This window comes from Grus americana, chromosome 2 (genome assembly GCF_028858705.1).
Source record: "Grus americana isolate bGruAme1 chromosome 2, bGruAme1.mat, whole genome shotgun sequence".
NCBI lineage: Eukaryota > Metazoa > Chordata > Aves > Gruiformes > Gruidae > Grus > Grus americana.
In genome coordinates, this window is record NC_072853.1 from 129,033,845 (window position 1) to 129,049,588 (window position 15,744).

Consider the following 15,744-nt stretch of genomic DNA (forward strand, 5'->3'; position numbering starts at 1 on the left):
ATGTTCTGACAATCTCTCTTCTACATGGTACCGCATATGATGTGTTAATAAACTACTTTCCTAAAACTTTTGTAAGTGTAAGGTTTTCTAAGGTTTAAGGAGAAACTAGACAAAAATATGCTTTTCATTTTAACTCTTTTACTTTGAAGTGAAGTGATTGGTTGAAATTGGATGCAAGGAAAAGCTGAAAAATGTACTTCAAAGTCTTTCTTCAGTCTTCCAACTCATAAATTCTCAAATATGTTTGGTGTAAAAAGTGAAGGATGCCAAAAAACCCCCTCCATTATTCAGGGCTTGAAAAGCAAGACAAAGGTGAAATTATTTGTCCAAATGTACAGAAGAGGCAGACATTGTTAGCATAACTGTTGATTTAAGAATATTCAGTAGCACAGAGAAGTATAATATTTTCTGTTTTGAAGTACTAAAATGTTGTAAAAGAAAGTTGAATTACACTTCTCTGTGGCTGAACTATAACTATTTTATTGAAAAGCTAATATTTAGAATCAGAAAAAGTTGCATAATAATTTTTCCTAGTTGTTCCCCTACTTCAGAAACCCACAAGGAGAAAAGGAGTCCTAAGGCCATATTTATGTTGTTTCTGAGATATACAGAGATAAAATGGCTATCACAGGGTGAAAATTTTAAATAAATCCCAGAGTAGTACCAGATTGGAAAATTCAACAGTAATCAAATTTTACAGAATTCTTTTACCCTCTACAAATAAACTTTTTCTTAGACAGTTCCTTTGACACTGAAAAATTGCAAATCTAAAGTCTTAGTTCGGTATACCTTTACAAAATGTAAACCTGTAATAAGTTCACTGCCTCTGATATGCAACACAGATCAATGCTGACTGCATAACCTCCATCCTTCCATACTGTCTTTGCTTTGTGTTAGCAGAATTTAGCAAAACTTGACTACTCTATACAGTCAAAATTATTTTATGGCAGCTGTGAGGCATTAGCATAACACAATCTTTTTCCAAATTCATGAGAGAAGCCTTGCATTGTTCCCTTTCAGAAGCAAATAAATGTGAGAACATATTTCTTAAACTATTGGATATTCATAAAGACATAATAAATCTTATCATTTTATATAATGTAATGAAAATCAAATAACACAAGAATGGTCATGCTTTTCAATAGGCAAAATAATTTCTAAAGATGTATGTTTTGCTTATAGAAAAACATGAAGAAAGGCATTCATTCATCTCTCAGCCATGTTGAAATCAGATTTGCAAAAGGAATGCTTGAAAAGGTCTAGCTTTCCCAAAATGTACCTCTGAAAATCCAGAAATTAAATAAATTAAATCATGATAGATCAAAACAAATTTCATTTTGAGGACAAAGTACTCTATCCCCTGGATTCCACGGTTACAGAATGTGGAGCAACATGTAATTCCAAATAAGAACTTTTACAGATTATTTACCCTTCCATGCCACATATTAATTTCTGCTTTGGTAAGCTAGGAGGTCTCTCTATTGGAAAGTGTACATGAGACTAAGTTCATTAGGTGCAACTCTCAAAAAACTTATCAATATTGATTCTTATCAATGTTGTTGCAATTCACACAAACCTTCCTTTTTGTCTTCTGCAGCAATCTTCACTTTTGTATCTGTTATATCTTTGAAAGAGGCCAGAAAGAGTACTACATCTCCTTTTTCATTCTTTATAGGAACAATATCCAGTAGGCACCAGAATGAGGACCCTGCAAGGATAAAGAATAAATTTAATTCAAACAGCTGTCTTTTAGCAAAGAGAGGGGGAAAAAAAGTGAATCTACTAAATCTACAACTAACGTAATTCAAAAAAAAAAAAAATCTTATTTAGGAGGTCAGTAGTCAGGGAATCACAGATGTTCAGCTCATGTAAATCTCTTTGCATCATTGGTTGAAGCTCAGTAATACCGCTTTCTGTAGAAGCAAGGCATTAATTTAAATGCAAAATTTATCTACAGGGATCATTAATAGAGTTTAATGAAGCTGCTTACTCCTCTGAAACCATGCTTTCCTTTGAACTCTCAACTGTTGTTGCTTATTTTACTGGAATAGGTTTCACTTTGTTAACTTGACATCTGAAGCTTCCATGTTTACTATAGAATCATTCTACCTTAATCATCTGACTTGATACTCATTAAAATCTCTTGACAGAAGACCTGATAGTCAGAGCATCATTCCACTAATTCAAAGATATTTAAACTAAACTCGAAATAGAATTAACTCCTTGCATCTTACAGATGGTGAGATTTATAATATCAGCTATCTTCCTTACTGTCTATAACGCTCACGATGCTAAGACTTAAGTTAGACAATACTGAGTTTGGCAATATTTTAAATTCATGTCAACTTTTCTCTGCCCGCACCTGCTACATAATTATACTGCTTAAAATAAATTGTTATTGTCACTGATTATGTTGTGTGTCCTTGTTTGCAAGGTAAGTTGTTCAATTCCAATGACATCATTCATAAGTTTGCCATTAATGCAGACCGCTCAGATCAGAAGATACTGAATGCCTATGTGCTGGTAATGCACTCGAAGTATAACAGAGATCTCAGCAAAAACCCAAGATCCCAATCTCATCCATTCTGGGATAATTCAGCCCAGTGCCAGGTTTTTGTGTTTTTCAGTTTTTGGATATCAACATTAATTACCTCCACCCACCATCAGCCTAATAATATTATTAATAAGATATATAAGTACCACTACATCATTATGTTTTTAGTTTTAAATTTCTTTTTTGGAAATGTCTTTACACTTCCATATCATGTTCCTTCCCAACATAGTATTTTTGGCATTCATTTACAAGCACAATTCTACTTTCATTCATAAAAGGAAATGAATAGTTCCCTGGAACACCGCTGTCACAACTGACTACTGTCAAATGATCAGTTGAGCTACGGAGGGGTCCTTAGGAAGAGCAAAAAAATTAGTCACTTCTCACTCTATTCTCTGTCTTCTGAACTCTACAGTCTTGAAAATGAACTGAACACACCAAGATCACATTTCAGCTTTCTAATTTAAATTTTCAACCGGACGTTCCCTGACTGCCTCTTGGAAGCTGTAGGCAAACATAAGAGGTGAAATATTCACTTTCTTTTTCAAGGGCCACCACAGTTGAAGGTCCAAAAGTATGCTTCAAAGGAATTTTATCTGGTCCTCCCCATCCTGGTCAAACTTTCTAAGAGGCAGATGGGTATCTTTGAGAGTGACATTACCAGTTCAGTCATCAGGTAATGCTTCCACTTAAGGTATTTAAAGAAGGGACAGGGAGAATTGGGAACAGGAGGAAAGAAGACTGGAGAAGGAGAGAAATATCATGGGAAGAAGCAGACTGGCTTTATATTGGGTTTAAATATTCTCATTTTGAGGTTGAACACAGAGCAAGTAAAGAAGCCCTTTTAATAGAAGGTGAAACTGATTGCAGAAGCAAGATAGAATCATAGAATGGTTTGGGTTAGAAAGCACCGTAAAGATAATCTAGTTCTGACCCCATTGCCATGGGCAGGGAATATTTCTATCATTATTAAGCAGGCAAGATATTTCTACTGCTCCTTATTTAATTTTAATTTTCTGCTCTTAATTCATTTTTGTACAGATTTGACTCTTTTATCAAAACTTCTGGGAAAAACTACTCAGTGCTGTTACTGTCAAAAATGCTATAGAAAGCCACCACCCTATCAATCTGAAGTGACGCATTCAAAGAGAAGAAGCAGTAAGCCATTTTACTTTCCTGTTTAAAAACAGAATTACACATGTCTACAGAATATAACTCTTAAACTGGCCAAATTCTTTCCTGTAAAGTTACATTCTAGCAGTAGTTTCAGTTGGACAAGAAGTCACGCTCCTTCTTCTAAACACCAGCAATAGCCACAATGTTCTTTTAAATAGGTGGTGTAATGTCCTCCAGAAGCAGAAGCATATCTTACTCTTGTCAATTGTTTCATGTCTTTTCTACACACACATACATGAACCAATCATTAAGTCTGCTCCTGGAAGAAATATGTAGACATTAGCCATGTTCAAACAAACCTAACTCAGTTATGGTAAAAAGCACACCTGGTAATATTGTCTTAAATGACAGATTTGTAGGTTTCGGGAAGTTATTGTAACATGGTTCATCATTAGAGACAAATTCATTTAATGTTTCATGTTTTAATGCATCTCTTCTTTTGTATAATGAAAGTGTATTTCAATTCTTTGCAGGTGAACACTAGTCACTGAAATCCTTCCACATCCTGTCATCATTTAATATCATTTGCCCCTTCAATCATATTTTCTCTCATTATCTGTCCTCATTCTCCTTCTCCTCCTCTTTAAAAATGTCTGAAATTGTTTTGACTAAGCAAAGCAAATACAGACAAAAAATGGTTTGCACCGTTAAAGAAAACACATATCCAATACATGCACAGGCTACTTCTCTCCTGAAGAGTTCCAGGCTGCATGGTGGAGCTGTTGGTCTTGGCATTATTTATACACTCAATCTTCAGAAGTCCTAAATTGAGATTGTTGGTTTGGGTTTTTGTTTTGTTGTCTGTCTTTGCTCTGAAAGGAGCAAATGAACATGGAGTACTCTTCAGGACTAGAGGACATAATCCAGTTTAGATTGGGACTGGGTCAATATGTGCTTGCACTCTGTCAGGAACAGAAGTGGGCTATCTTTCACTATTGAGGAGCATTCTTGGAAAAATATACTGATCCAATGTAATCCGTTACATAGCTTTTACCGAAAGCCAGCATCATATAATTCATATAAGCCAAAGGAAGAACTTTCCACTCATCGAAACCAGTAGTGCCATCCTTTGTTGCAGTTCTTTTGAGTGCACTCATCTGTGAGACAGAAATTCCTTCCCTGCGTCAGATGGTGCATACAAAGGTCTTCTGTATTGTCAAGAGTCGTCTATCAGAGAAATTTCTTTTGGAGGTTTATTTATATACAGAATCTCTTTATTGCTCCAAGCCACCACTCTTGCAGAAAGAGTCTAATTTTTCTCTTCCATTATGACCTGAAGTTTCAAAATAAATTTTAATATCCTCAAGGCTTATATAAGCACATCACAAGAAAGGAGAAAAGAGACCAAATGAAGCATAATCTTATCACAAAGCAATTTGGCTATAGTCCACCTTTTTTATATATATAAAATAGAGAGTGCTTTACGGTCACTCTCTCAACCACCCTTCCTACCTTTCCTCGCTCTGACAGCTAGAAGTCTGTCCTCAGACTGAAATCAAAACAAAGGTCAACAGACCAAGGAATTTAAAAGGGAGATTTTATGCAAAACCCTGCCATCAGAATGCCAATAGCCTTCAGAGGCAAGCATTCCTTTCACCAGAAAATAAGGCCTGCTTAAACTGAGGAACAGATTCAGACCATTAGTCCTACTGATGAGCTATGTGTACACAATGAACAATAATGCTCACTCAATCTTTAGTCATGCCCACCCTAGACAATGCTCGATGAAATACTCAGAATGGAAATCTTTGGGTATTGCAGAGGTATCATAATATAGAAATGGAATGGGATTATTGACAACCAGCTTATTTAATTCTTGAATAAAATAATAAAATTCTGCATCCATCTCCTCAAAATTTTAATTGAGCTTTTCTGCATTAAGTATCTTCTTAGCCACACATATTCGTATGAGTTACTTAGAATCACTGACACTGATGCAAAGCTGTGTTCTCTTTTTGCTCTAGACAGCCTGGGAGTAGTTTTGTCCAGGCAGACAAGTTTATTCCCTTTTTTGCCATGTGTCAAATGTCAGCGGTTATATCCACTTCCAGACTTTCACTTCCTCCAGACTTGCCACACCACTCTCCAGACAGACACCGAGTCAGCTTGTATTGCCCCTTCCATCACTCAAGGGCAGGAAATAACAAATTAATAAATTCCTGTGATTCATCTCCACCTCTCTGTGGTGAGAGGAAGAGGGATTAAGATGCAGAGTTCTTTCACAAAGCACCTGCACATAATATACAAGAATAACCAAATTAAATGTTTCGTAGCCTAAGAAACCAAGTACCTGAAGAAAAAATAGAGAGTGTAAATGTTTTGCATATTAGATACACAAGTTTTGTGGCACAAAACAATTACTCTTCAAGTAATAATTATCATGATATATATATAAAGAGAGCAGAATTAGGCTGCACAAGACATCATAAATCTGAGACATTTCTTTACATTTCAGTACTTGATTTAGTAAACTAAATGTTCTTTTAAGCAGATGAAAATGAAGCCTTTAAAAAATATTAACCACGCCACCCTATTCCTAGGGATTTTTTATGTAAAAGACAAAGATAAAAATATTTTTGTATAGATAACTGTAATAACTTGTCAGTAAGGTTGATGTTAAATCTTCAGCACTACAATACAGTCTCATTTACAGACTTACTAATTGTTAGCAAAATAAACCTGTTGCTGGATACATGATATTGCCAGAGAAGTTTTAGCCTAACCATTTCCACTTTCCCACTGCAGAAAGTGTGGATGCCAAGACTGACAGATCAGGATGCCAAATATTTTGCCTGGGGAAACCAAACCTGCTCTTTCATTAGTTTCTCCAAAGATTCCTGGTGTCACTGATAACATTTGGTTCTGAATGTTCTGTGGTTTTGACAAGGTGTCAACATTTTGTTGAGGAGAGCAAAGTGCAAAGAAAAAACCCAATGCTTTAAAAAAATGGAACTGAACTAAACAGAATGGAGCTGGAAGAAAAAGCAGAGCTATAATTAGACTACTTTCACTCTTGTAAATATCACATCTTTGACAATGATCAATTAACACAGCTAATGAAAGATTTTGCTGCTTTAGGCAAATAAGCATCTCATTCTTCTCCATCATCTCTGAAGAAATCACATGTATGTATTAACAATATTTATCCTTTTTTTTTTTTTTTTTCCTGAATTCTGCTACTGTAGATGACAGCCTGTGTGCTACATCCTAGTGCCAGTCTTTGGTCTGATGATTTCACAAGAAAACTAGCAAAAACATGTATGGGCCATCAGGTAACTCACGGTTGTGCTAACACTTTCATAGGAGTAGTAAAGAAGGCTCCAGAACTTGTTTACGCAGGTTCTGTATGGCCAACAGATCATGTTTGTATCCTGCAAGTAACTCTCCCTACAAGTTTTAACAGTCAATGTAAATCTATTCTAAAATGTCTTAAACCAGAATACAGTGGTATCCCAAGAACTTCATAGAGGAAAAATGATAAGTAAGATACCTTAATAACAAAGTAAAAATTGCATTTCGGTATGAATAAGTAGGTGTTAATCTTGTGGAGCTGATTTAGAAACTTTCATAAAAAATACCTCTGCATCCCTCAGTTTAAGCTACGGAGAACCACGTGAAATTATTCAAATCTATCACATCTTATCAAAGAATGTGCAAATCCTCCCTCCATGCGTTTCCACCCTCTTTTCTGTGCCCCTGTGCTCTGCTCCCTCTACTGACAGGTAACTCGGTGGCTCATATGTCATACTGTCTGTCCAGCAGGTCTAACTTTTTCTGCCATGACTGCTATGATGGAGAGAGGGAAAGGATGTTCTAAGAGGAGACACTTTTCACCACCGCCCAGCAATCTCCTCTCCTTGTCTCTCCTGTCAACTGTTAGTGTGAAGCAGAGGGAGGCTGAAGTCACCCCCTCAAATTCTCCATTTATTACTGTGTGGACACTGACCGCCTCTGTTATAGCAGCTCTGAGTCTGCGTGTGTGACTTTTCTGACCTTAGTGTTCTTTACGTTTTTTGGTATGCAACAGCCAGTACAGTCTGCAGTGCACATTTTATGCAAACTAATTTATGAGCTCCAGCACACCTACATTTCAGCTTTGTTTACTCAGTTTTCCTGTCTCTCCTTTCATAAATCCACTATCTTTCCTACTTAATGAAACTCCATTTCAAAATCCCCTAGTCACATTTGCGTTTTCATTGAGCAAAAGCAGAGAAGTTAAGCAATGCCTGTTAAAGCCATGTGACATTCATTATCCTTATGTGTACTACTTACTTTTTGTCTGCTCTAATTTCCTTTTCCTATCTCCATCCAGATTAGAAAAGATAACTGCATTTAAAGAGATAAATATTTCCCTGATGTAATACATTTACCAGGTTACATTTATAACAATTAGCAAAATACACAGGATTATCTAAAAACTCAGTTAAGTCAATGAAATGCATTCTGTTTAAATGCAAAAAGCTTCAGGGCAAATTTATAAGTATTACCAGTCTGCAACTTACTTTTCCTCCACCTCCAATGATCATTACTCTGTCACAGTCATAATAATACAAGGCATTCAGCATTTGTCAGCTAGCTCCTGGGAAAGTACTAATTGAGACAGTTTACTTATATAAATAAATATCCAATATCTATAGTTAAAGTGGAAAAAAAAATAAACAAAAAAACCCCAGGAAAAAACAAAACAAAATACTGTTTCTTCAATATCTTTGTATGGGCTGTTTCAGAAATAGCAAGGCTCAATCCATCCTGAGCAGTCTAGTCTTTACTTTCTTCAGTTAAATTCTGCTTTTTTCATTGTTTTGAGTTGATCAATCACATAATGAGAGAATTTTGCTTTCCTTTGATTACTATATTTTTGAAATCTATTGTTAGAACTGTATTTACAAACTAAGGTCCTTATTTCTTTTGGAATTTCAGAGCTCCTAATCCAACATGTAGATGTAATCACAGCAGTAAATATGACTTCTCAGTCTACTGAGGGATGTACTTTGTCCCTTGGAAAAAAAGGCAAGAAATTTTCTTAAGCAAGGATGATCTCTCATATACATGTACGTATGTATGGGTACATATGGGTATATAATATATTTTTATAAATATATATATACACACATATATATGAAAACCCATGTATTTATACACATGCTTCTTCATTTGTCTCAGTTTCTCCCTATGAGCTAACTAATCTTTTTGAAACTGTGTCTGATATTTTGACACCAGGAGGAGGTGTAGCCCGCACTCATCTGAATACAACTATTTTTCCAAATTATGTTATTATGCTTTTAAGCTCATTATTTTATTCTCTTAAAAGGAAGTGTCAAAGACGACACAAAATTTCCTGTAGGCCAAAGCACACCAATACCAAAACAGACCACTACACTTATAAAGAAAATTTTCCACTTTTCCAGTTTCAAACAAGTCATAACAATAAAAACAAAAATATCTTTGTGCAAGATATTTTTGTGACCCTGGTTCTGGTGTCTCTGGCAGTGGCAGCCCCTAGAAACAGAAGGTCTGGACTCTGCAGAATAGGAGGTCTCCCCACGCTAGGAGAGGTGCTGGTCACAGCCTCATGCTTATTCATAAAGCTTTCAACAGACATCACATGGAGAAAGAGGGGATTCTGCTGGTTAGTTGTTCACTTACACCTCAAATCTCCATTTTAGAAACTGATCATTTATTTTCCATTGCTTTTCCCACAACGTTAGGTCAGAGAAGTGTTTTGCTTAACATCAGTGCCTCTATAGTTCCTGTCTGTTGTTTTATTTTAATCTGTTAATATTCATCAGCAGTTTTAAGCAAGTTTGAGGATTTTCTGTTGAGTCCATGATTCAAGAACTTTAACCTGCACTTGACATGCTGCCCACTGGCACCTTCCTGGAGGGAAGAGGCTAAAGCTGGGACTTGAGAAGGGGTCGAGTCGTGGATCTGGATTGATACCTCCATCCTGTCAGGTTTATGTTTTTTGTAGGGGAGGGTTTTGAAACACACACTGAGGAATTACATAACACTGTAGAGAGGATTAATCTTCCCGGTTCACCACTTGAATCCATGTGAACACATGCTGTAAATCTGGGCCTGCCCACTGAAAAGAATTACAGTAACCCCCGCCAGTTGGAAAGTAGTGGGGTTTAACCTTTTAATTACTTAACTGCTCTATAAAATCAGACTGCTTTTTGCAGCCAAACCAGTGAGAGGGTTCAATAGACAGAGCTAACATGAGCCTCTCGTCACTCTTCCGAAATACTATGGAGCTAAATGCAAGAATTCATTGCAATTGTCAGCACAGGAGGTGGCAATTAGTCTGCACCATGATCTGCTATGTGGATTTGGGGATCATGAACGAAATAAGGAAATGTCAGCAGAAGGGAGGCAGGTAGTCATCAGGAGAAATGGTACTTTAATCTTTCTTTAATGAAAGAACAGCCTAACTCATAGTGAGGTGCGGAGACACAAGTCAGCTTTTAGCTAAAGCTTGATTTAAAACTCATAAAAATAAAAGGTATCCTATCAGCAGCCTCAGTGTGGCCATAAACTTGTGAGAAAATTTAAAGAGAAAAGTGACTGGTCTGATGTATTACAAACATCCCATTGCAAAATAAATACCTACATCGCTTCCTAAAAATGGATGTGTAAAAAGTAGCATAATTAAATACATATAAAGCACCTAAAAAGGGTGTGTACAGCACTACTAACAGCCATTCACATGAAGTGGAGCTGGAAGCCCAGGGTGCCTGTGTGGAAACACTAATCTGTAAGCATCTGTACGCGATGAAGGGCCCATCACTTTGTAACAATGCAGTAAGCAGCCGGAAACTCTCATACGGGTTTATTCACTTATCAATGTGCTTCTAGGAGAACAAATCTTTTCTCAGTGAATTATGCTTTTAATAAATCATGTTGCTATTGAAAGAAGCTATTAGCCAATGTCACCGCGAGTGCCATCAGAACAAAGTACTAGCGTTGTCAGTTAGTAAGCAGCAGTCTTGTTGAAGTCTCATTACATTACAGGAGAAGATCTCAGATGTTGTACATCACATTGCACACAGGGGATTTTACTGCCTTTTTTTTTTTTTTTTTTTTCTTCTGACTGAAGTTCATCCTCTTGTTTTGTCTCCTTGCAGGCTTTTGCTGATCGCTTCACCTGAGGCTCTACAGAATTTAATCCAGGGCTCGGGAGGAGCAGAAATCTGCCCCCATCTACCTCTTCCACTGCAGAAGCTGGGACCGTCTGTAAAATGTCTACACACTTCAAGGCTACACATTACCCTTCATCAGAGGCCATTGGTCAATCAAATTAAATGTTTGGAGGGAAAAGGAGTCAAAAATAGAGGAAAATAAGGACAGGCCTTCTGTGTACATCCACAACTATACCGCTTTTTAAGAAAGAGATTTCCCCAAGATCAGTGAAACTTCCTAGTGCCTACAGGGAAAGGTAAAATAAAATAAGGGGGGGGGGGGAGAAAAAAAGAAAAAGGGGGAAAAATAAAAAAGAGGATACTTTTATAAAGATGCAAATTATTGTTTATGACTTATGTAATTGCAATTAGATATTGCTATTAGATTACTTTTTCAGTGTTGCTTGCTCTTTTTATTTCCCTCCTCCTGTATTTTGGACTATAATTTAGATAATGTGAGCAAACGAACCACAAAAGCTTTTTAGGTTTCTTATTTTTAGGCCACGTTTTTAAGGCAGAGCAGCAGTGGAGCAGCAGTGAGGCCACGTTGCTATGAACTATCCTGCCAAACAACTTGTCAAGGGACTTCCTCTACATTAGTAACTAGATGTCACTAGAAAGTTGATATCTTGGTATGGATTTTTTTTTTTCAATTAGAGATTTCTAATAAATGCCTCTTCTCTAACTGCTAGGTTTAATATTTTTGGAAGACATGGTGGATTTCAGGAGATATTGTTAAAATGGGGAGTCAGTTCATATTAAAAAGGTAACATACAACTCCCATGTTTCAAAATGCTACAGAATATTTGCAGACAACCATTAAAAGCAGGGTTTTAAACTTCTTGTTGGAAAAAAGGGATACCATTTCTGCAGTGCTCAAAATACTTTTTGTAGAGAAGAAAAGCTTTAAGAAAATCTAATTTTCTTTCATTTTAAAGGAAATTAATTTTCCTTAAATTTCTTTATAAATAATTAAATCTTCTATAATTTTAAATAAGATTAAACTCATCATCTAAAAAAAGCTTTGCTTGTTTGCTTAACGCAAGTCACACATTAACTGCAAATAATGTAATGGAGCCTCTGTTACCCTGTAGCCACATTATTCAACTGCTACCACGACAGAGGCTATAGATGATGTCTCATGGCTTATTTCATTTGCCTGTGGCTGTCATTGCTGCTCATGTGAGAGCACTGTTACACCTAGGCTTCAAATGGCCTTTTGCCTGGTGGTATCTAGTAACTCAGCAAGAGGCTCTGACTTTCACTTTTTCTCCACTCATATTTCACTCATCTGAAATAATACCTTGCTCCTGACCTTCCAGATAAGAATACAGAGTTATTAAAACACACATTCTCCTACATTGGTGAGAAGAGCCAAAATACCTTGATTTAATGATACTGACACTTAAAATTAAAAAATTAAGAAAATAACTATATCATGCCTTCCTCAGCTTACAAGTTACTTACCAAATCTTTAGGGGCCAAGAACTACAAGACACATGCCTAAGACATACCACAGAAAGTGTTTAAATCAGTTCACATGTAGAAGATGACAAAGTGTCCCTTGAGTCCCCGTGGTCCATCACAGATGAAGCAAACCCTGCTTGCAGCCAGGTCCTAGGACAACTTGTAATGGTGGTCCCAGCAACACCCACTCACCCCAGTCCTCTTACGGTAGGGATTTTGAATTGCCCTCAAAAGCCTGTGCAAACAGCCCTGTTGCTGGAGTGCACACATACAACACACACCACAGTGAAGCCTCTCAAATGTTTGTAAGTCAGAAGTGGCCATTGCTGATTACATAGTGCTTCGCACAAGTACACAGAACGTGTATGAAGGAAGGCTGTAGGATTACAGCAGGTCTTAAGAGGGCTTGTGTAAGAACAGACCTCTGTTTAGATACTACAAACTGTTTTTTGAGACATAGGAAATGAGTCTGATGGGGTCATAAGGGAACCAAGGTATGACCTTCTCAGCAGATGAAGATGGAGAGCTTAGACTGGACTAAGTCAATGATTATAGGGCTTATTGTAGCATCCTCTTAGGCTGTAATAGAAAAGGAAAAAATCCACGCTACTACTTATTTGTACTTCAGTTTGGGGGCTTGTGAAGACCTCATGTAACTACACGTACTTGCTATTGATAAATTTCTGCAGTGGTCTGGCAGGGAGAAAAAGAAGGGTTCGTCTAAATGTAGTTCCTCAGCATAGCGTCCATCTGCTTTTAGACTACTCTGAAAAGGAGATCCAAGGAGTGAGATCTTTTATCACAACTCACTTGAATTCAGAAAGGTTACTTTGCATTGCTGTTATCATAATTGACAACTTAATTTGTTGCAGATGTTTTGACGAAAGTGTAGAAATAGTAGGAGGAAAAAAAAAAGCTCCTAATCTAAATAATTTAAAAACTTTCTGAAGAAGGCAACGATCATAAAATTCCTTGGTTTTTAATAGTTTATTTTTCTATTTGTCTTAAAAAAATAAATATAGCTCTGACAAATAAAAAGGTAGAAGGTGACTGAGGAACAAAAATAAATACAGAAAATATGATGAAAAGTGTATTTTGAGTAGGATTTTCAAGAGACATCTCTCTCTGAAGCTGCTGTTGCTGCTGCCACAGTTCTAATACTACTCTGTGCTAACATGGCAGAAAATATCCTGGATGAAAAGGTATGGCTAGTTTATCCAATTCTAAGGATTCATTAAAATGCCCAAAGGAGAACACACATAGAGAAAAGTTCCTATCCACTTCCAGTCATTCCAGGATTGTTTTCTAGTTTGGTCAGAGTACAACTGCTGAAGATCATCCTTCTGTTAAGATCCAAACCCAAATGACAAAGGCAATGAAATCCTGCATTTTACCCCACGGGCAGGTAACCCATGTTACTCAGCTCCCTATCCAACTCCTTGCACGCCGCTCTTACTTGCTGCAGTGTCCGCTCAGAGCAATCTGTAACATCCGTGAAATTGCATGTGAGTTGCTTCAGTTGCTTTAGTTATAAAAATTATTCTTTCACCCAACAAATACTGAGCAGAAGTGCTATATGAATTCTTAAATGATGGTTAAGTAAATGTGAAAGGCCCCATATTCAAGCTTACTAAATTCAGATCAAAACTAGTAAGAGCTTTAAGTCCCAAGCCTGAATCACTACTTGTTTAGAATGAACAAACTAATTTAATGATAAAAACTAAATTAGTTTAAACTGAGTTTAAATCAAATTAAAAATATTGAAATATGTGGCAATTCAGAAATCAACCTGGATTCAGTTTTGGAAGCTTGAATTTCTTTCTCAAAAGATGAGACACACATGGAAAAAAAAAAAAAAAAATTGTAGCTTCTACATTTTAGATCAAATCCAGAAGAAGAAACCAAGAATAAGTTATTGTGTTCATACATCCATTTCCCTCATCGTACTTTCTTATCATAACGTTGTACTCTTTATTAAGCTGTTAAGAAGTATGCTGAGGGATGTTTCAGCCTATTCTGTGAGTTCAGAATTACCCCTGAAGATGAACTTCTGTCCCGAAGTTATCTCTGGAAGTATTCGTTTGGTCTTGTAGCTAGGACTGCAGAGCAAGGCTGTACCTCTGAATAGTGGACCAAAGCCACATACCTAGTTTCACTATGACACCCTAAAATCCTAAGAGGACACAGAAATGTAACCCTATGGCAACTAGACATTGCTAGTTATTTGTCTCCCACTGGCCTATGTTCCTAACATTGCACTGGGCAATAGCCCAGGTGACAATTATTTTCAATATCAGGTAAGCTTAAAGATATCCATACAATCATTTTGGGATCATTATTCCCAAAGTTCTTATATCTTAAAATATTTTTAGAACATTTTTCTGCCACAAAGAATTGCTTCTCCCGCTCCCCAATGTTGAATAAGCCTAACTGCTTCAGAAGTTCAATTTTTCTTGTGGGAAAAAACCCACAAAACCCAAACACAAAACAATTATCTAAAATGGATGATTTACCGAATTTGGTGTCTGCACTTTGCAGCTCTGTTGAAAAAACAAGACTATTTTTTGAGATAATTTTTGCTATTATTCAAGAACAGTCTCATGTTATTTTAATACCTATTCATTTCTTTTTCCCAATGGTACAGAAATACATGAAAATGAAGAATATAATAGGCAGTCTGGGAAATTTATTCATACTCAGAAAATGTCTTGGAATAGCTTCCAGTCAAATTATACACAGGGATGCAAGTAGGATGGGTTGTGGGAATTCTATCCTAAACAATTTCTCTATACCTGTTTGTCTGTGGTTCGGGTACTTCATTGATAAGCAAATTGATCTGCAATTTCTTTTGGCCTGCATTAATCATACCTATTATAGGTTTGAAGCACCCCTTCATAGTGCAAAGGAATCACAATTTATCATTCAGGACCAGGACGGTGAAATGAATATGTTAGCTTTACTTCTTTCATTTGCATACATTGAAATCTCACTGTGCCCACTCGTCACTATACAATACTGGAGAAAATCGGCTTGTACCTTTCGGGATGAAGATAGTTTTTTCCCTACATTCAGACATGATTTACAAATTTGACACTACTTTATTTGAATAACCTTCCTGAAACATGAATTCAAGGAACTATGGGAATCTCTTCTAAATGTTAAAAAACAACAACAACAACAAACACCCCCCTCAAGCCTCCCCAGAATGACAAGAGGCAGGAGCAGTTAGCAGCATCTTCAGAATAACTTCAAAAATTCATACTGGGAAAAAGAGCAGTCACAAACACAAGGCAGCTAAGCAACATTTCTCTCTTTTGTATAAGTCAGGGAAAGTGAGGCTGCCTTCTCCTAACACCTTAAATCGCCGAC

At 36.7% G+C, this 15,744-nt stretch overlaps 1 protein-coding gene across 1 annotated transcript in view; it reads right to left on the reverse strand.

Annotated features, from left to right (window-relative positions):
- KCNH8 (potassium voltage-gated channel subfamily H member 8) overlaps window positions 1-15,744 on the reverse strand; it is a 204,338-nt gene that overhangs the window by 126,458 nt on the left and 62,136 nt on the right. Inside the window, exon 3 of the mRNA XM_054814283.1 lies at window positions 1,577-1,708. Within this exon, the coding sequence (XP_054670258.1) occupies window positions 1,577-1,708 (132 nt within the window). The remainder of the gene's footprint in view (window positions 1-1,576; window positions 1,709-15,744) is intronic.